We start from the raw sequence: 21,160 nt of genomic DNA, 5'->3' as shown, positions 1-21,160 counted from the left end.
AGTGGAATCATACAATATGTGCTCTTTAGTATTTGGCTTCTTTCACTTAGCATAATGTTTTCAAGGTCCACCCATGTTGTAGAATGTATCAACACTTCATTCCTTTTTATGGCTGAATGATAGTCCATTGTATGGCTATACCACAATTTGTTTATACAGTCACCAGTTGATGGTCATTAGGGTTGTTTCCACTTTTTAGCTATTATGAATAGTGTTGCTATGAACATTCACATACAAGTTTTTGTGTGGAGATCTGTTTTCAGTTTTATTGAGTATATATCTTGGAGTAGAATTGCTGAGTCATATGGTAACTCTGTTTAAATTTTTGAGGATCTGGCAGACAACATTCAAAGTGGCTTCACCATTTTACCTTTCCACCAGCAATGTTTGAGGTTCTCATTTCTCTGCATGCTTATCAATACTTGGTATTATCTATCTTTTAAAAAAATTGTATCCATCCCAGTGGATGTAAAATGGTGTTTCATCATGGTTTTGATTTGCATTTTTGGACTTTCTCTTCCTGGTGGTGATTTTGACCCAACCCCCCTTCAAAGCCCCTACTCCTAATCCCTATGCTACAACATACAGCCACATAAAGAGTTAAAAGTAAAAATCCCTTTGGCCTGCCCCTTGATGCCCTCCCCATACTAACCACTTGTTACAGCTTCAACAATTTACTATATATCCTTCCAGACCTTGTCCCTGATTCAAACACACTCAGAATTATTGTAGTTTACTTTTGTTTTGTACAGAAATGGTCATAATATGCATATTCTGTAACTTGCTTCTTTTTTATTCAACATTCTAATTTTTAAAAATCTATTAGCATGTATCATGTAAATAAGAATTATTGTAAGTGGAATACTGGCATCTTCCAGATGAATGAGTACAGCTAAATTTCTTCGACAAATTTCTAATGCCTATTTTAATGGAAAAGGACTTAAATCTAGTGATTTTGTTAAATATTAATTGTAAGGTTTAATATTTATATAGACAAGGATGTACGTATTCTCTAGCCAATATATCACTTATATTTAGACACTATATTATTTCTAAGGCGTTCTTAGAACTTCAGAGATGTTGATTGTCTTAGCTATCAACTCTCAGACTTCTCGGCATCCTCCCCCCACCAAGAAAAAGAAAGGAAGGAAAGAAACATTCAGTGCGCTTTTCTAGGTACCGCCGTGACAGCTGGTGATTACGTCTCTTGGAAGCTCCATGGGAAGAGGCAATTCTGCAGTTGGACAGAACTTGGCCTGAATCCTGGCTGAGCCACTTCCTAGCTTTTGGCCCTGCTCAGCTTATTTCGTCTTCCTGTATCCCTCAATTTGCTCATCTGTAAAATGGAGAGAAGTCATTAGCATAAAAATATCTAAAGTTAGGTTTCCTTATTTTTAACATGGTTTGACTATATCCACCTTGCAGAGCTGCTGTGAAAATTCAATGAGATAATTCATGTGAAGCACCATATTGCTTTAGCTTATGGTGGACACCTCATAAATGGTGTTATTAATTACTGTTTTTATTATTAGGTTCATCATCTTTATCTTTGTGACTTTGGTGAAGAGGCTGGTTCTATTAATTATGCTAAAAAAATGTAATAAAGTCCCATAAAGCGTAGAAATAACCTATCAATACACTAGAAGAACATATAGGTGATCACAGGAATGGGAAGGTGTTAGTTAATGCTGCAGAAAAAAAATCACAAAGGAAAAGACTAAGATTTGTCTTAAAAATATTTAAGTTTCTTTGGGCCCAGCCCGGTTGCACAGTGGTTAAGTGTGCACGTTCCACTTTGGCAGCCCAGGGTTCACCGTTTCCAATCCCGGGTGAGGACATGGCACTGCTTGGCAAGCCATGCTGTGGTAGGTGTCCCACATATAAAGTAGGGGAAAATGGGCACTGATGTTAGCTCAGGGCCAGCCTTCCTCAGCAAAAAGAGGAGGATTGGCAGCAGATGTTAACTCAGGGCTAATCTTCCTCAAAAAAAAAAATTTAAATTTCCATATACAAAAATCATAATATTAAAAGAAAAATGTTAAGAAATTACTAGTCAATGGGGCTGGCCCCGTGGCTGAGTGGTTAAGTTCGCGCGCTCCGCTGCAGGCGGCCCAGTGTTTCGTTGGTTCGAATCCTGGGCGCGGACATGGCACTGCTCATCAAGCCACGCTGAGGCAGCGTCCCACATGCCACAACTAGAAGGACCCACAACGGAGAATATACAACTATGTACCGAGGGGCTTTGGGGAGAAAAAGGAAAAAATAAAATCTTTAAAAAAAAAAAAAAAAAAGAAATTACTAGTCAAAATATGGTAATCAAATGTTTAGGGTCCAGCCTGGTGGCGCAACGGTTAAGTTCACATGTTCCACTTTGGCAGCTGGGGGTTTGCAGGTTCGGATCCCAGGTGCGGAGATGGCACTGCTTGGCAAGCCATGCTGTGGTAGGCATCCCACATATAAAGTAGAGGAAGATGGGCACGGATGTTAGCTCAGGGCCAGTCTTCCTCAGCAAAAAGAGGAGGATGGGCAGCAGCAGTTAGCTCAGGGCTAATCTTCCTCAAAAAAAAAGTTTACTATGTAAAGAACTGATACAAATCAACAAGAAAAACTCTAAGACCCTGTATTGCTACGGCAATGCTGTTTTTATAAGCCCTCAAACTCAGTGGTTGAAAACTCTCTCCCAGGTGTGGGTTGAAGAGAATGTAGGTGGTGTGGCTGAGCTGGGCTCCAGACTGCAGGTGGGGTTCACAACTGCTTCATGTTTCTCGATCTGGAGCCCAGCCTAAAGGTGCAGAAGCTGTTGAGGGTATGTTCTTTTCTTGGCAATGGCAGAAGTGCAAATAGGCAAGCGGAAAGATACAATGTCTCTGGAGGCCTCCCCTCCGGCCTCCCAGAACTGGTAGCGTCACTTCTGTCCACATCACATCCGTTAAAGAAAATCACATGACCAAACCCAACACCACTAGGGTGGGAAAATATACTCTGCCCTCAATAATGGGTGGTACTGAAATGCCACATAGCAAAGAATGTGGATGTATAATTTTAAAATACAGAGGGCACGAAGAATTGTAAACAATGATTCAATAATGTACCACAGACTGTTAAGAAAGAAATAGGTGAAGTAGGATTGACCAAATGAGAAAATACGTTATCAGTTAACACACCAAAAGTTGAACCTCAAAAAATTAAGTTAAAATAACAATGAGAAACCAATTTTCATCTGCGAAATTAGCAGAAGTTTTTTTTAAAAAAAAGATTCTACTCAGTGTTAGTTAGGATGAGATATAACAAGCAATGACTATGAGATTTTCATTTTTGCAGTAATAGTGCAAAGAAGCAATGTCATCTGTAAAGGTGTTTAAAAGCCTTGTTAGGGGCCGGCCCCATGGCCAAGTGGTTAGGTTTGCACGCTCTGCTTCGGTGGCCCAGGGTTTCCCTGGTTCAGATCGTGGGTGTGGACACGGCACCACTCATCAAGCCATGCTGAGGCAGCATCCCACATGCCACAACTAGAAGGACCTACAACTAGAATATATAACTATGTACTGGGGGACTTTGGGGAGAAGAAGAAGAAAAAAGCTTTCTTATTTATTTTTCAGGGTGTGGTTTAAATTTTTGAAATAATTCATCAAAAAAGGTAAAACTTTTCCTAAATTTCAATTTCTATGCCTATTATATCTTATACACACACACGGGTTTTTTTTAAAGATTTTATTTATTTTTTATTTTTCCTTCTTATCCCCAAAGCCCCCCAGTACGTAGTTGTATATTTTAGTTGTAGGTCCTTCTAGTTGTGCTATGCGGGACACTGCCTCAGCATGGCTTGATGAGTGGTGCTAGGTCCATGCTCAGGATCCAAACTTGCGAAACCATGGGCCACCAAAGCAGAGTGTGCAAACTTAACCGCTCGGCCACGGGGCTGGCACCCACACCCAGTCATTTTGGATCACATTTAATTTTGCAAGAATTTTTCTGCCTTGCTAAAATAGTTCTAACATTTTTTCCTAATGTACATCTCCTAGTAATAGTGATTTTCAAATATTTTAAAGCTTTGGAACTCTATTGGAAAGCTGGAGCAAAGTGGGAAAACCATGCAGCAATCCAAGAAGTGTAGATCATGAGGAAAATCTGTTAGAGTGGTTATTGCTATTACTTGTAGGGATTATTATTATTGCAAAATTATTATTTGCAGGGATTACTTTGCAAATCGATTAAGAAAAAATTTCTCATGATAGCATCAGAAGTAAGTAGGTAAATAAATCCCCCTGCTTCAGTGTGTAAGTTGCAGGGCTAAATGTGATCCAGTTCCTACATATTTAGCAATTTTCAAATGTCACGAAGTTTGCAGCACTTTTAATTCACTGCCTTCTCCTTTCCTCACATACTTGGTTTTCAAAATCTGCCAAATTTCTGTTCTGTCTCTCTAGAATCTCTTCCTTTCTTTCCGTCTCCACTGCCCCTACCCTCACCCAGGCCATCAACCACTTCCAAAGCAGATACTGCAGGGGCCGGCCCCATGGCCTAGTGGTTAAGTTTGGTGCACTCCACTTCAGCGACCCAGGTTTGGCTTCCCGGGTGTGGACCTACACCACTTGTTGGCGGCCACCAACATACAAAATAGAGGAAGACTGGCACAGATGTTAGCTCAGGGGACTCTTCCTTAGCAAAAAAAAAAAAAAAAAAAAGCACACACTGCAATTGCAAGTAGGTTAATCCCCTCAATCCACCCTCTTTCTTCTCCCTGCATCCTGCTTCTTCTTCTTAAGTCATGCTACAATCCTAGTTCAATAACCAAACATGGTTCACTATTTCCCACCATATCCAATTTTACTTCCTTGGCCTTTTCCTAAGGTCCTTCAGAATCTGTATCCACCCCCAACAGATAGGACCGGCTACATAATTTTGGGTGCTCAGTGAAAAATGAAAATGTGGGGCCCCTTGGTCAAAAATTACTAAGAATTTCAAAATGGCAACAGTAGAGCTTTAAACCATGTGCAGACCCTTCTGAGCACAGTGCCTGTGTAATTGCTGGGGTTGCATGCCCATGAAGCTGGCCCTGCCAACAGGCATCTGCCACCCTGGGGAGGCCGCTGTTCTAGCTGTCCATCTTCCGAGTCTTCTCACATATTGTTCCCTCACCTGGAGCATTCATCCACCAACACCCAACTCCTGCCCACATTCAGCTTTAGCCTTTTCCCAGACCCATCCATGTGGAGGCAACAAAGTGAGAGTTGGTCTTTACCTATCTCTCTGAGCCTTCCCCGCCTATAGCCTACAGTAGTCCTGAGGATCTACACACATTAATTTAGTCCTTAATTATATACTTCCCTATGTTATTTTCTTCCTGTTTCATTCACTCATTCACCACCTATTGTGGGCCAGCTATTTGCCGTGGCTGTGTGAAGCACTGGGTATAGTAAGTCCCAAAACAGCAGAGACCTTGTTTGACTTGTTCACCATCCATCCCCAGGGCCTCACATAGTGACTGGCTCATGGCAGACACTGAATGAATATTTGTTGAATAACTGTTGAATAGTCTTTTCTCTCCATCATATGGTGAGCTCCTAGAGACCAAGAACTGTTTTCATTTGTTCTATGACTGTTGATTGAGAACCCAACTGTGCCACGTTGTTCCAGACATGAAAACACTGTTCCAGACACCTTCCTTTACTTCTTCTATACTCCCTAGCACATCATCTCTAGCCACATTACTACAATAAGAGCTAACGTTTACCAAGTATTTTATATGCGCCAGGCATTAATCTAAGCCTTATCCATTAACTCATTCAATTCCCCCAACAATTCTATGAAATAAGTCCCATTATTATCCGCATTTTAAAGATAAGAAAACTAAGGCTCAAAGAGATTAGCTGGCCCAAAGTCAAATAGCTACTGGGTTTTGAACTGGCATGACAAGTCTCCATTGCTGCATCTCTTGACTCCATTGCTAGGCTGCCTCAAATGAGTACTTTTTGATTGACTGACAGGATTGAACTAAAAAGATCAAGAAAGAGCAGCGTTGGTGGCTCAAAACAAATCCATAAATATCCACCAAATAGGAGTTATGCCTTATAAAAAGGACACATTGTTATGCAATTTCTTGTCCAACACTAGATATAACAGATGCATGACTCTTTGCAAGCTTATGATGTGATAAATAGGACATAAACTATGGTATCATTTATTTCACTGAAATCACCTGGTCATAAAATGCTAAATAAGGGAGATGGCCCCCTAGGCCATCCTGGGAGGCCTGGAGGAAGAGAACACAGAAGTTCCTAAATGTTGGTAACTCTTTACTAGACAGAAGGTAAGCAATAAACTTTTTTCAGCTGGAGATTCATTTATGGGACTCAATAATGCCTGTTGACATCAACAAGCTTGCCAAGGTGTCAGCAGGGAAAAAGGAAAAGAGTGGGAATAAGAAAATGGGAAGTGGTGAGTCTAACGGGATATGGGTGGTGGGAGTCACCAAGAGCTGCCTTGGTTGTTCAGCTGCTGAGGGCTGGTGCCCCAGCAGGAGACAGACAAACTGAGCATTAAATTTAGCCAAAGGCATGTGGAGGGGTCTTTGGTCCTATGGGGCTCAGTAAAATGGAGATAGCCAGTCACCAATTGTCATACTTTGATTTGGGTTCCATATCGAGTAAATGGACTAGGACACAGCTCCCTGCCTTTACAAGTAAGCACAAGGTCCAGGTGATGCTGTGTGTTGGGCTCGGTAATGGGGGATTTATGCCACTCTCATGATGTGTGATAAGACGCAAGGAGTGAAAGCAGCTATTAACCCTGATTAACTCAAAAGGTGACCACCAGCACACACAGCCATTGTTTCCACCAGCACTCTTTAGTGATGGGCTTTGTTTGGCTGGCTTCACAAGAGACAAATGCCATTACGGGAGACCAAATAACCTTATTTAGGCAGTCATCAGATAATAGAGACGCTCCAGGTATTAGCCTGACCGCATTAGTTTGATTTGTTACTACTGTTCACTTTGTCCTGGGCATTAATGGAGACAAAGGCTTGGAATTACCAGGAGCAGAGATAAGCTGTGGATTAGAGCCTGTGTGTTTTCAGAGAAAGATAATTTCATCTTGGTTTTTTGTTTCCATCTTCATCTCAGTTGATTTTGCCTCAAAGTTAAAGTCCAGTGTTTTCCCTGAATATTCATATATTCTCTCCAAATTACTAACAGTTGTAATTGCTAAAAAAAAAAGTTACTGACTCATTATTTCCTTTAATAAGATCAGCCTTTATCTTTTCGGTTTTTGGAAATGATTTTAGGGGAAATACACTAGTGATTTTGTATATCATCTTGCTTCTTGAATATTCTTATATATTATGGACTCACTTCACAACATTTAATGATATTGTTATTAGTATCTGAAAATATAAAAAGATGTACATATTACATTCTCAGTTATTTCTTTAATATTACAAATACTAGTATTATTTAATTTCTTTCTTACTTCTAAATGTTGTTTCAGTTATAAATGCATTATTTCTATTATAAATTATCTCAGTTATAAATATATAACCTCGGTTATAAATACAACTTATCTCAATTATAGACAAAATTGAATTTTAGAACCATGTAAATCAGTTATATTAAATTGTCACTGGAAAATACTGAGATAATGATATTCTAGAATTACTATGTTTCTTTCCTTACCAGACTTTTTGTAGGTGTGATCACTTTTTATAATTTAAAAAAATATTAAGTACATTACTAGTTGTTGATCAATGTTTGTGATACTATTTCATTTTTTTCCTAAATATAACTTTATACAAAATCCTCATACATCTCAGAGATTTGGGGGTTAGGTCTAATTTTAGACAAATTCTAGGTTAACTATGATTATTCTTTGAAAAATCTCAATTTGTGAAAGGTACTACTTCAAAAATACTTAAATATTAATATTAATATTGTGGAATAATTCGTTATGTACAGGACTTGAAATCTTATCCTAAACTAAGTAAGTATTAAGAAGGAGACAGAGCTATATGTCCGACATGGCAAGATGTTGGAGGGATGCACAGAATGTCAAGTGTGATGACATTTAAAAAAATAGCCGCAATAACAATAAATATATATGTTTACATACTGTAAACAATTCAAGTATATATGTATGCGTGGACTTGGGGATTAAAATAAAAAGCTGTTTGAAAAAGCTTACCCATCACACGACAGTTTCCCCTCTAACCCACTCCTGGTGACTTCCAGTCCTCCAACTTAATATAATTTCAGGGGAATCTAATGAAGAGCAAAGAAAGCTCCTGGTGGATAAATTTTCACTATTTTATAAATAGTACGTCAAACTTTATATTAGTGAAAGCACTCTTCATATTGGAAAAAGTGGTCCTGACAGTAGAGACTTCCTTGGAAAACATTTAACATCTCTGGTCTTCCAGTTACTGCCCTTGCTGTCCCTCTTTTCCTCTTCCCTCTTCATCTCAGCAATAATGGAACAGAATAAGCACAGAACATTGCTGGCCAGTTGTTGGGACACAGAGCTCTCTATCCAAAATGTGCTCTCAGCAAATGATTTTAAAAATCTCCAAAATCTGAGTTATGCTACTTTTCCTTAGTATTAACATGTAAATTCCCTGTAATCTTTCTCATGCAATAAAAAAAAAAGAGGAAGAAATAAAACGTACATAGTGGGTGTAGATTCAATAATTTAACAAGACCTTCTACTCTGGTCATCACTGGGACAGAAAAGAAGGACAGAAGAATAGGAAAAAAAGAAGAGGGAAGCCAGGCAGAATTCAATTCAAATGGGCAAAGGGGAAATACGTCTTCCAGGAGACAAAGTCAGAGTCCTCAAGCTAACATTTCAAAAACACTCACTTTGGCCTTTCATTAAATAACCGGAAAACAAATACCCTTCCAATGGTAGGACTCCTTCTTGTGAGGCATCTTATCCTACTCCCATCTTTAAGTGACAGGTAAAATGGCAAATGCAAAGTACATAGTTTTTGTCCCAGAAAGTGCCCTGATTATTTCCGGCAACCATGTCACAGCACACACAAAAGACATGTCAGTTATCCTACCTTCTCAGTCAACATAGTACTGTAACAAAATACACAGTTGACTGGAAATTACTAACTGGAAATAGATAAAAGGCAGATGATCATTATTACTTTAATGAATGAAAGTAAAGCACAACATTAAATGAACTAGAAAAACATTTTAAAATTTGCATTTATTTGCAACTCAATTCTTTTGTGCAATGCAATACCAATGGTAGGAATATGACAATTGATGCTTTTATATCTCTACTTTGGCATAATGACTTTGCTTAAAAAAACACCTTGAAACTGGGATGCCATAAGGATTTGTATGGATACACATGATGAGAAATTCTCACTGCTTTTTGCCAGAAAGCAAGAGAAACTAAAGATTCATGACTAAATCATATTCTATAATCTATTGAAGCATAATCCTGTTTCAAAATGCACTTGAAGGAAACTAACTGAAACAAATCACACATTTGTGCCATTCTTCAGATTATTTTACTTGAATTATTTTGTAAATGGAATCCAGTTTGTGGAGTCATTTAGTCATGAGTTTACCTATTTTAGCAAACTACTTAATTAGGTTAAATCTGCTCACTTAAAAATAACTGGCTTTTTCTGAAAATGCTTATCAAAATATATAGGAAAAGCTTTTATTGTAATTAAAAGTGCCCAAATAGAATAGGTACCATAGTGTAGTAATAACTATTTACAACATATTTTCGGGGGAAAAAAAAAGACATTATTTAGATTAAATGCAGAAAAAAAAAGATCACATTTTTAACACTTGATATTTCCATTGATTCTTCACGTTCTGCAATGGGAAGACAATCTCACACGCTTAGTTTTCTGTCTATTCCAGGAGATTCGTGTGGAAATTTTTTTTCGCCATTAGAAACTGAGATTCTCTATGAGACCTTTTCAGCTTTGCACGCCGATTTTGGAACCAGATCTAAAATTAAGGAAAAATAAAATAGATCTCAGAAACATTATTTTATTATTCTTAACATTTCAATCATCATGAGTAACAACTAAATTTGAAAATTACCTGGATTCTGTCTTCCTCTAGATTCAATTTTTGAGCTAAGTCTTCTCTGATATCAATGCCAGGATAGCAGTTTACTCTAAAAACATTTTCCAACACTTCAATCTAACAATAAGGAAAAAGTTATTTAAAATGTTGATATTTGGTGTGTCATCATAAAATGGACTTTAATTTGCATAGTAAAATAATTGCATTTAAATCTTGGGCAATTAATCCAAATGCCTTTTGTAAAATGACTATCCAGAAACTGCTAAAAAAGATACAGTCTATTGTTTCATTAATAAGCCTTCTAAACTGAGATCCCAAAGTGAACGGGATTTTGCTCAACGGGGCGTCAGTTAAAGCCTTTGTAAGATCATTATTGGTTGAAAAAACTTCCCACCTGGTTTTGAGTAAAAGCAGTTCTTGGTCTTCGGCCTCTATACCAACTCAACTCTCTTTTCAAAGACTGTCTTTCTGAGGCTGAAAAGTAATTTTCATGTTTCAAACCTCTTTTTTCTGGTGCTGGGTGATCCACAGTACAAGGGAATGAGATCCCATTAGGAAGGCTTGCGACGTGCAGACATAGGTTAACATCTTTCCCTAAAAACAGAAAAATAAGCCCCATCTTAGATGTCCAATCCTATATTCCACAAAATTCTACAAGAAGTAATTTCAAGAACTTGTCTTTAATTTTCCTAGTGGAATTCTTCTGGGTTTCACAAGAGAACTGACCTCTCGTCAACCAAAAACCAAAAAGCAAACAAAAACGAAGATCTTGCCTTGGTGATAGAGAACATTTTGGTCTCTGAATGTCATTTATTTTTCAGTGAAAAAAGACAGAATATCCGATGTGTCAAATAAACAGAGATCTTCTGAAGTAAATGTGGGTTCTTGGCATTTCCTGTGAAAGAACTGTATACCCACTTGGATCTAAGGCTGATATTCTTGTCATCTCCCATAGGTCTCAGCTGGAGGCCTTAAAAGCCTTAGCTACCTCAGTTTCATAATTGGGTGAAACTGCAGTTTCTCTCCAATTCTATGTAGTATGAAATAAAGGCCAAATTAAACAATGTAAATGAAATAATAGAGGTTGTGACCTACCTGAAGAGCCGTAGGTGTCTACCCAGGGCCTGTGGGGTTTCATTGATGGAGCACAGTCTTTCTTCTGGTCCAGTCCTAAGATGCTCTCAATCGAAAAGGAGCAGGGCGAGGGTTTGCTTTCCCCAAGCCGGGCACCTTCCTGAAGGCTGGGAGTCATCCTCGAGTGGTCTGCACAGAGCAACAGCTCTGGCCACTCCGTGCCTCTTGGCTGACTCTGCCCCCCGTGTACAGGGCTGGGATCTTCCTGCAGTTCACCTTAGGGCTCCGCTGACAAGGGGGCTGGATTTAGAACGTCACTAATTAAAATCCTGTCTTAGAAAGTTTTAGCATGTCAATGAACACTCGCCCAGCCAGCAGCTTGAGAAGTTAATTGTTTATTTGTTTGCAAGTAATTAGCAACTAATGGCTACACCAGGGGGGCCACCTACAGGGACAAAAAGTGTTATCTCTCCCGAGCAGAACACAGACTTAACTTTCTCGAAAGAAGCGATGCACAAACTAGCACTCCTCTTTTATTTGAAATCATTAATGTATAAAATCATGCTTTTCATTCTGAAGTTTATACTTTCATGGACTCCAGTTACCTAAACATACAGGCAAGATAGAAGAGCAGTCAAGGAATAAATAATCTAATTTAAGTGAATTTTCTTCCATGGAAATTGGAAAAAAATAATAATCTCTTAATGCTATTACAGTAATTCTGATGAAAATGCCTGTTTTTCATATGCATATGTCATAGTAAATGTTGTCAGGGAAAACACAATAGTATTTGGAGTGCAGCCTCCTGGAAAGGGTTGGCAATGTTATTAACACTGAGTGTAATTGTCTTCCAAGTGCTGGATTAATTCATAAGGAACAGTTGCACCAAGTATTTTAAATAATTAATGAGCTAATTCCCTTCTTTCATCTTTTCTTTTAAATGAAAGGGATACAAGCTTATATGAAGATGCATATGTAACCACCTCCAAGCAATTTAAAAGCATGACTCTTCAAACTAAAGGAAAGACCTTTTCTCCCCACCACGGTGTTTCAAAGAAAAGAACAGAGTTTACTGTATTTTTAAAGAAAAATTTCCCTCTGTTGATCATTTGAGGGACTGGGGGGTTTTCATGAAGACAGTAAGGTTTGTGAAAAATAAAAGAACAGAATGTTTTAATTTCATAAGAAAACTTGAAATTAAAAGAGAAATATAGCTGCTAACTGGGAAGATTTTAAAGTGGCCACTCCCTCAAAAAGGAGTGATGCTTTTAGTTCTCGTACTCTGCTGCTTTTCTTCTTTTGGTACCTTCTTGATGAAAAATTTAAGTGCTCAGCTTTATCCTCATTTAAACAACTACAAGACTTTTCTTCAGGGAAGAGGAAAAGTAGTTTGAGCTCACAGAGGAAATAGCCTCTACAGGATGGAGCTCAACTTCATCAGATTTTGTCCTATCGTGATGTCACAAATATTAAGCTAAATTCCTCCTCACGCAAGCTCTAGAGTGAATAAAAGTTTCACATATAAAACACCAACAGGCATGCAGAAGGATGGGTTTATACATAGACAAGTGAAGCCATGCTGAGAAGGAATAAACTAGTAAACATTTATACTTCATGGAAGTTTTGCCCATAGCATCCTGGGATGTAGATTGTGCAAAGATGGGGGTGACAATCTGGGAAGACTTGGAAGAAGAGAGAGAATTCAGGACCTTCCCAAATTCCTTTCTCTCCCTGAGACATTTATTCATTCATCCATTCATTCTACTCTTTACCAGAAAAAACAGAATAGGATCCTTGCCCTCACAGAGGTGCAGGTGGGGTTGGGGGGGAAGACAGGCATCAAACAATAATTATAAGTAAATTATCTCATATGTTAACTGGTGATAAGAATGGAAAAGGTAAATAGGTGAGCCAGGTAAGCTAGGAGATGGAGGGAGGCCTCGCTGAGACCCTTTCCCCCACAGATTAGTGCCTGAGGGGTGCAAGTTGCAAGGATGCTACAGCACATGCTGAGGCAACTCTAGTCTCCACTTTCTTCTTTATTAACAAATACATTCCAATATTTTTATTCCACTTGAGGTGACTTCATATGGACTTACATAGTACCATCTTATATACGGATGAGTAGATGAAAATAAAAGGTAAGAAAGAGTTTCTTTACAAATGTGGGGAAAATGTTTTCTCATATATTCACTCACTTCCCTGTTTGGAAGGCCAGGCCTGGCTGGATAATGGGTGGCCTTTATAAAGACCATGGTAAGGAGTTCAAGCGCAAAGGGAAGCCAGGGTAGGGTTTTAAGCTGGGAGTGATAAGATAATTTGAGCTGTTTTTACTCACAAAACTTCTGACACAAAATGTGTATGGGTTTTCCACACCAAGGAATTCTCCAGTTCTCTGCAGACACCAACTGGGTGTCCTGTGATGCAAGTCAATTCTCACGTTAACTACCTGGAGTTAGCACAGACTCCACAGGTTAAGGGCTCAGTCTCACAAGACTGCCCCGGCTTCAGACACCTGTCGCAAGTCCTGGGTTGCCACCTGTACTTCCGACCAAATCTAGGGTTCCCACGACCCCCTCCTCAGGTTCAGGAATGCTTGAATGGTTCGCAAAACTCAGGAAGGCACTCTATTTAGGTTTAATAGTTTATTACAAACGACACAACTCAGGAAAAGTCATATGGAAGAGATGCCTAGCACAAGGTATGGGGGGAGGGGTACAGAGCTTCATGCCCCCTCTGGCAGACCACCACCCAGCACCTCAATGCGTTCACCAACCTGGAAGCTCTCCAAACCCCGTTGTTTAGAGATTTTTATGGATATTTTCATTACATAGGCTTGACTGATTAAATCGTTGGCTATTGGTGATTAACTTCAATCTCCAGCCCCCTCCCCTCTCCTGAGGTTGGGAGGTGGAGCTGAAAGTTCTAAACTTCTAATCAAGGTTTGGTCTTTCTGGTGACCACCCCCCATCCTGAAGCTATCTAGGGGCCCACCAAGAGTCACCTCATTAGAATGAAAGATGCTCCTATCATTCCTATTACTCAGGAAATTCCAAGAGATTTAGGAGCTGTGTGCCTGGAACCAGGGATAAAGGCCAAAAATATATTTCTTATTATATTACAGGTCAGATTTATGTTTTTAAAACCTCACCCTAACTGCTATGTGGAAAGAGATTGGAGGGAGATGAGTGTAATCGAGATCAGTTGGGAGTTATTTATTCAGCACATATTTACTGAGTATATACTACATTTAAGGCATTGTTCTAGGTGTGAGGGATATAGCAGCAAAAACACAATCATCATCTAGGGGCAAGAGATGATGGCTCCTGGACAAAAGGGTAATAGTAGATTTGTAGAGAGGTATAATTCTTTAGGAGGGTGTGGGAGATTGAGTAATTGAATAATTGTTCCCAATTCTTTAATCTCTATAATATAGTGTATAGCCATCCCCTTGCCATGGCCTGGTGGACACAGTGTTCTTCATAATCCTTGACTTTGGGTTTGTCTGTGTGACTTGCTTCAGCCAATTGGAAGTGAAATGAACAGAAGCTTGAAATGTACCAGCATGACTGGTTTGCCCTCTTGAGTTTCTGACATCATTATGTGATTATCTCTGGGGTAGCTGTGCCCCTCAGCCTGAGCCCCAGAATGAACACACATGGAACAGACCCCAAACCATCCTGCAGCCTGCAGTAAAGTCAGTCAAATTCAGCCAAGCTCAGCCAAACACCAAGTGACCTGCAGTTTTGTGAGAAAAATAAATATTCATTATGTAAGCCACTGAGATTTTTGAGGTTATTTGGTACACAGCATTTTGGAGGAAATAGATCACTGATTAAGGGATAGATGAACAGCTCTTGCTGTGGATGGATTGGATGAAAGGGAAGCAATAAGGATGGCTTTGTTTTTTGGCTTAAGCAAATATAGTGCCATTTACTGGGTGTGGAAGCCTGGGTTAGTGGAGGAAAGGTTTGGGGAGAAATGAAGAGCTCTAGTTTAGAGAGCAAGTAGGCTATTGGATTTATGAGTGGGAGGTCAGGACTGGAGCTCTAAGTTTGTGCATTACCAGCTCAAATCATAGGTATTAAAACCATTAAAAGCCATAAGTTTGCATGAGATCACCCAGTGAATGGTGACCTCATGATACAAGAAGCATCTCAGCACCAAGACTGGGGTGTCCCAACATTTGGGAGTTGGAGAAGAAGTGCTGGAGAACGAGGTTGAGAGGGAGCAGTTAGTAAGTCAGGAGAAAATTCAGGAGATATGATAATAACTCAATAGAGAAAAAAGGGTCAAGGAGAAGGATGGCTACAATAGCATCTCAAGTGGTCTTCCTTCTCCATCCTTGACCCCCTATGGTTTTCCATCAACACAACAAGCAGCCAGAGGGATCATAAGTCAGTTCACGCCTCAACTCCACTCAAAAAATGGTTTCCTATGTCAGTAAAAGCCAGTCTTTACAGTGGTCTACGGGGTCCTCTGTGATCTGCCTGCCCCACTTCCCTATCTCATCTCATCTCCTATTACTCTCTCCCATGCTCACTCTGTTTCAGCTATATTGGATTTATCTTCCTGAAAACAACAGGCACAATCCTGCCTCAAGGCCTTTACACTGGCTGTTTTCACTCTCTGGAATGTTCTTCCTCCACATATCCTCATGGGTCACTCCTTTACCTCCTTCAATTATTTCCTCAAATATCACCTTCCCAATGGAGACTACCCTTTATGCCCCTTTTAAAATTGCAAACTCTCCCAAGACTCCTGATGCCCCTTGCCCTGCTCCAATTTCTGCTCCATAGCAGTTACCGCCTTTTGCATATTACATAATATATATTTTATTGTGTTTATTATTTATTATCTGCTTACTGTCTCTAGGGTTTTTGTCCTATTCTGTTCATATCCAAAACAGTGCCTAGCTCATATCAGAGGAAAGAATAAACGAATGATCAACTGTGTCAATGCTGCTGAGAGGTTGTGTAAGATGAAGACAGAAATGTATCCACTAGGTTTATTAACAAGCAGGTTACTGGCAACTTTGGCAAGCTGAAAGGTAGAGAAAAGAGCCAGACTTTGAATAAATTGAAGTAATTTGAAGTAAAATGAAAAGTGAATGGGACTTTTCTGGTCTAGCAATATGCTGGGCCATATTCCTTGAAAGACCCTTCTACTACAAAACAACTAGATCCTGGCTAAAACATACCTTCAAATGCAATTGCTCAGATATGGGAATTTTTGCTTGTTCACCAAGCAAAACAAAAACAAAAGACCAATAACCAAGAACTGAAATCAGAACTGGGAGCAGTGATCAGTAACCAAATGGTAAACACGCAGTCATCCACAAGGGCAAAAATCTTGAGCATCACTGAAACCAGGATACTAATCCTCAGGCTAGCAGTAGGTAGGGGAGCTGAACTGAAGACGCCTACTTTAGGCCAGGACCGTTGTCAATCTTGGGTCTGGGCAAAAGCAGATCAAACTCTTTCTAGAGGAAAGCTTCCCTAATTTAGGTCCAAGTATTCCCACAGATTAAGAGTAAGCAAATATAAATTCACAATCCAAGAACATCAAGCATATGAGGCCAAACACTATGAGGGAAAATAAGCAGAAATAATCAGATTTACATTGTGTGGCAGAGATTGCTAGCTGTCTCCCAATATCCATTCTATGCTTCCTCAGTAGCAATATACTTTTTTACATAAAGATTAACAACTACATTTCCCAGAATGCCTTGGATGTTGGTGTGGTCATATGACTTCTCACCTATGAGATGTGAGCAGAAGCAATGGGCATAATTTTTAAGTCCTGCTTTCAAAAGAAAGGGGTGTGCCCTTCCTGTTCCCATTTTCCCTTTCCTGCTATCTCGACTACAGACAAGATGGTGGGAGCTGAAGAAATGTTGAGGATGGCAGTGTAATAAGAGAGGGAGCTTGGAACACTTGATTGTGGACTGGATTTTCCACACCAGCACTGGACTACGTACTTCGATGGAGAAACAAATATCTGTCTTGTTATTTGGGGTCTCTACACTGTAGCAGTCAAATCCACATCCTAATACAGCTCCAGAAGAAATTCAGATACTGGAATTATCAGATATAAAATATAGAATAGCTATTAAACAAAGTTTAAGGAACTAGAGGTTAGAAGCATAAATAGGGACAAGTAAAAAGAAATTATCGGAAATAACTGGGAAGATTTTAAAAAGAACCAAATGGAACTGATAAAATTTAAAAATGTATATAGTTCTTGAAATATATCCAGTGGATAAGTTAAACAGCATTTTCGACAGTCATGAGAGTGCCCTTATCTACACCGTGGACAACACTTGTTATTAAAAACATTTTCAATTATTGCCAATCTTATAGGTAAAAGAATCTCATCGTTTCTTTTTGCATTCCTTCAAGTAAGGTCGAGCATTTGTGTCTTCATATGTTTATTGGCCAATATGTGTTCCTTGTTTTGTGAAATGATGGTTTATGTTCTGTCTTAGTCTATTTGGGCTGCTATAACAAACTTAGTGCATTCAGGCTGCTGTAACACAGACTGAGTGGCTTATAAACAACAGAAATGTATTTCTCATAGCTCTAGAGGCTTGAAGTCTGAGATCAGGGTGCTAGCATGGTTGGGTGAGGGCCCTCTTCTGGGCTGCATACTTCTCATTGTACCCTCACATGGTGGAAGGGACAAGGATGCTCTCTTGGGCCTCTTTTATAAGGGCATTAATCTCATTTATGAGGGCTCTGCCCTAAAGATCTAATCACCTCTCAAAGGCCCACCTCCTAATACCATCACACTGGACATTAGGATTTCAACATATGAATTTTGGGGGGAGACAAACATTCAGACCATACGATGTCCTTAGCCCATTTTTCTATTAGGATGAATTTTTCTTGTTGTTTCCTAATGAATAAGAGTTCTCATATATTAAAGATAATAATCTTTTGTATATAGAATATTTTGCCCTTTAAGTTTTGACTTTAATTGTGCTGTCTTTTGTCATATGAAGTTTGATATAGTAAAATGTGTATATCTCACCCTTTATGGTTTCTGGCCCTTAAAAAAGGCCTTTCTGGATCTACTTACAGTAATGGTGAAGTAGCTTCTATTGTACCTACTCTCCCAAAGGTACAAACTATAAACTCTGGACAAAATATTGAAAAAACTATTCAAAAATACTAGAAAGTAGCCAAAAGGAGGCAGAAACTGAAGAAGAGTAGATACTTGGAAGATGTGAATAGCACTGGGTGAGTTTTCCATTTTCGTGGCTTTTTGTTTGAAGGCAGGCATTAGTCAGCACGATATGGGATGATCCATGGTCTTACTGGCTTAAAGAACCAAAGGAAAGAGTTCAAAGTGACCATAGCAGCTTGAGAGAGAATCCTAGAAAGGAAAGAGATACAGAGAAGGGCCCCAAATTCTGCCCAAATCCCTGGCTGACCCTTGAACTTTACATGCACAGAGAAAACACTAAACATCTTAACTAACATGAAAATGATTAAACAAAAATTTCAGCTGATGACAACCACAAAGGAGACAGCGTTTAGAGTTTAAGCCCAGCCTGATAAAATAAAACCCAAAAAATGAAAAATCAACACTCTACAAAGGAATAAAATAGAATCCAGAGACTCCATAAATATCATTTACAATGTCCAGGATACCACCCAAAATTATTAGACAAAGAAACAGGAAAATGTATTCCATAGTCACAAGAAAATACAATCAATGTAGAGATCCAGGAGTGATACAGATGTTGGAATTAGCTGACAAGGATTAAAAGCAGATATTGTAAATATACTCAAAGACTATTGAAAATATACTCATAATGAATGAACAAATGTTATACTCATCAGAGAAATAATAACCATAAAAGAGAACTGAATGTGACTTCTAGAACTGATAAATAAAATATCAGAAATAAAAAATTCACTGATTGGGCTTAACAGTATATTGAGAAGACAGAAGAGCAAGTGAACTTGAAGATATAACAGTAAATATTATCTAATCTGAAGAATACATAGGAAAAAACATTAAAAATAAAATTAAAAGAACCTCAGTGACCTGTAAGACAATATTTTAAAAAATCTAACATAGGTATAATTGGAATTACAGGAGAAATAGAGAAGATATGGCAGAAGTAGTATTTGAGGAAATAATGGCTGAAATTTTTCAAAATTTGGTGAAAGACATAAATTTACAGATTTACAAATTTACAGAACTTCAAGAAGTTGAGAGAACCACAGCAAGACAAACACAAAGAATACTATACCTAGGCACATCATAGTCAAACGAATGAAAACCAAAGATAAAGAGAAAACTTTGAAAGAATTCAGAGAAAAATGGCACCTTATTGTATGTACATGGGAATGATAATATGATTTGACGGGGACTTCTCATCAGAAACAATGGAGACCAGAAGACAATGGAACAACATCTTCAAAGGGCTAAAAAAAAAAAAGCCTTTCAACCTAGAATTCTGTATCCAACAAAAATATCTCAGAGAATGAAGGCAAGATAAACACATTTTAAGATAAACAAAAACTAAGATAATTTATCATCAGTAGACCTGTACTACAATAAAGTGACCATGTGTGACTTCCAGTGTTGTGTTATGAGGCATTGCAGGTTCTGCTTTGATCTTTTGGATAACTCTCTCCAGGGAAAGCCAGCCACCATGCTATGAGGACACTTTAAGTAGACTCTGAAGGAGATCTTGCCTGAGAACATGAATGTGCTTGCATACAGGACATTTCATGGAGCTGACTTGCGGCTGAGCTTGCTTGCAAACAGGATGTTCTGCCCAGTCCTCTTATGGCCCTTCTGGGGAGAACATTGCCTGCAAACAGGAATGTTCTCAGATCCTGGAATTCAGCCTAGGGATGGGAAACAAACACAGCATTGTAGGCACATGAGCGCGCTTGCATAGAAGCATGTATGCTGAGTCACCGCCTTTGGCTAGTTGCCAGCTTTGTCTAGGGGGATATAAAAATAAACAGCCCGTGCAAGATGGGGCTTTTTTCCTTCCACTGTCAACACTGGTGTCCGTCTCTTTTTTGGGGCCCCAACCTTCTTCATTTCATCAGCAACAAGACTCACAGAGAGGCCCACATGGAGAAGGACTGAGGCTTCCTGTCAACAGTCCACACCAACTTGCCAGCTATGTGAGTGAGCCAGTTGGGAAGTGAATCCTCCAGCCCCAGTCAAGCCTTCAGATGACTGAAGCCCCAACTGACATCTAATGACAGTCTTAATGGAGACCCAAAGACAGGACTGGGTATCTAACTCAGAAGTCTGCATCAATTCCTGATGTAGAGACGCTGAGTGAGGTATTAAATGAATACTGCTGTTTTAAACCACTAAATTTTGGGTCATTTGTTACGCAGCACTAGATAATTTATCCATAATAAGAACCCGGAGGAGGGGGAACAAAATAAAATCAAAGTTAGTAGATCAAAGGAAACAAAAATAAGAGGAGAAATCAATGAAATATAAAACAATGGAAAAAATCAACAAAGTCTATTTTTTGAAATAACCAACAAAAATTATAAACCTGTAGGTAGACTGACAAAGAACAAAAGAGAGAACACAAATTATCAATATTAGGAATAAAGATGTGATACCACTACAAAGACTAGAGACATTAAAAAGATAAAAGAATATTATAAACAATTTTATACTTTAAATTCAAAAACTTAGACAAAATAGACAGATATTTTGGAAAAATATTATTATCAAAACTGAGATAAGATGAAGTAGAAAATATGATGGCTTCTATCTATTAAAGAAATTGAATTGGTTATCAAATTCTTTCCCACAAAGAAAACTCCAGGTCCAGATAACTTCACTGGTGAAATTTATCAAACATTTAAAGAATAGTCTTATACAAACACCAATCTTACATAAACTCTTTCAGAAAATGGAAAGGAACACTTTTAAATTTGTATTATGAGGCCTAAAAACCCCAATAATGAGAAAATAAAAACAAAAAGATAGACAAATATCCCTGATGAACATATACACACAAAACTTAAAATATTGAC

General features: G+C 38.7%; 2 protein-coding genes across 2 annotated transcripts in view; both read right to left on the bottom strand.

Annotated features, from left to right (window-relative positions):
• Window positions 1-9,188: 9,188 nt before the first annotated feature.
• Window positions 9,189-19,993, bottom strand: HESX1 (HESX homeobox 1). The gene is made up of 5 exons (XM_001490323.6): window positions 19,838-19,993; window positions 11,148-11,426; window positions 10,447-10,646; window positions 10,068-10,169; window positions 9,189-9,971 (listed from the first exon to the last, which is right to left on the bottom strand). Exons 2-5 carry the CDS (start codon window positions 11,302-11,304, stop codon window positions 9,873-9,875), a joined length of 558 nt encoding a protein of 185 aa, XP_001490373.3. The 5' UTR covers window positions 11,305-11,426; window positions 19,838-19,993; the 3' UTR covers window positions 9,189-9,872.
• Window positions 19,892-21,160, bottom strand: part of ASB14 (ankyrin repeat and SOCS box containing 14) — a 61,149-nt gene continuing 59,880 nt past the window's right edge. Inside the window, exon 11 of the mRNA XM_070237336.1 lies at window positions 19,892-19,993. The gene's annotated coding sequence lies outside the window, so the exon portion shown is untranslated. The remainder of the gene's footprint in view (window positions 19,994-21,160) is intronic.

The sequence above is a fragment of the Equus caballus genome, chromosome 16 (genome assembly GCF_041296265.1).
Source record: "Equus caballus isolate H_3958 breed thoroughbred chromosome 16, TB-T2T, whole genome shotgun sequence".
In the NCBI taxonomy this organism is placed as follows: domain Eukaryota; kingdom Metazoa; phylum Chordata; class Mammalia; order Perissodactyla; family Equidae; genus Equus; species Equus caballus.
The sequence above is the reverse complement of the archived record's forward strand: the minus strand, read 5'-3'. Positions and strand labels throughout refer to the sequence as shown.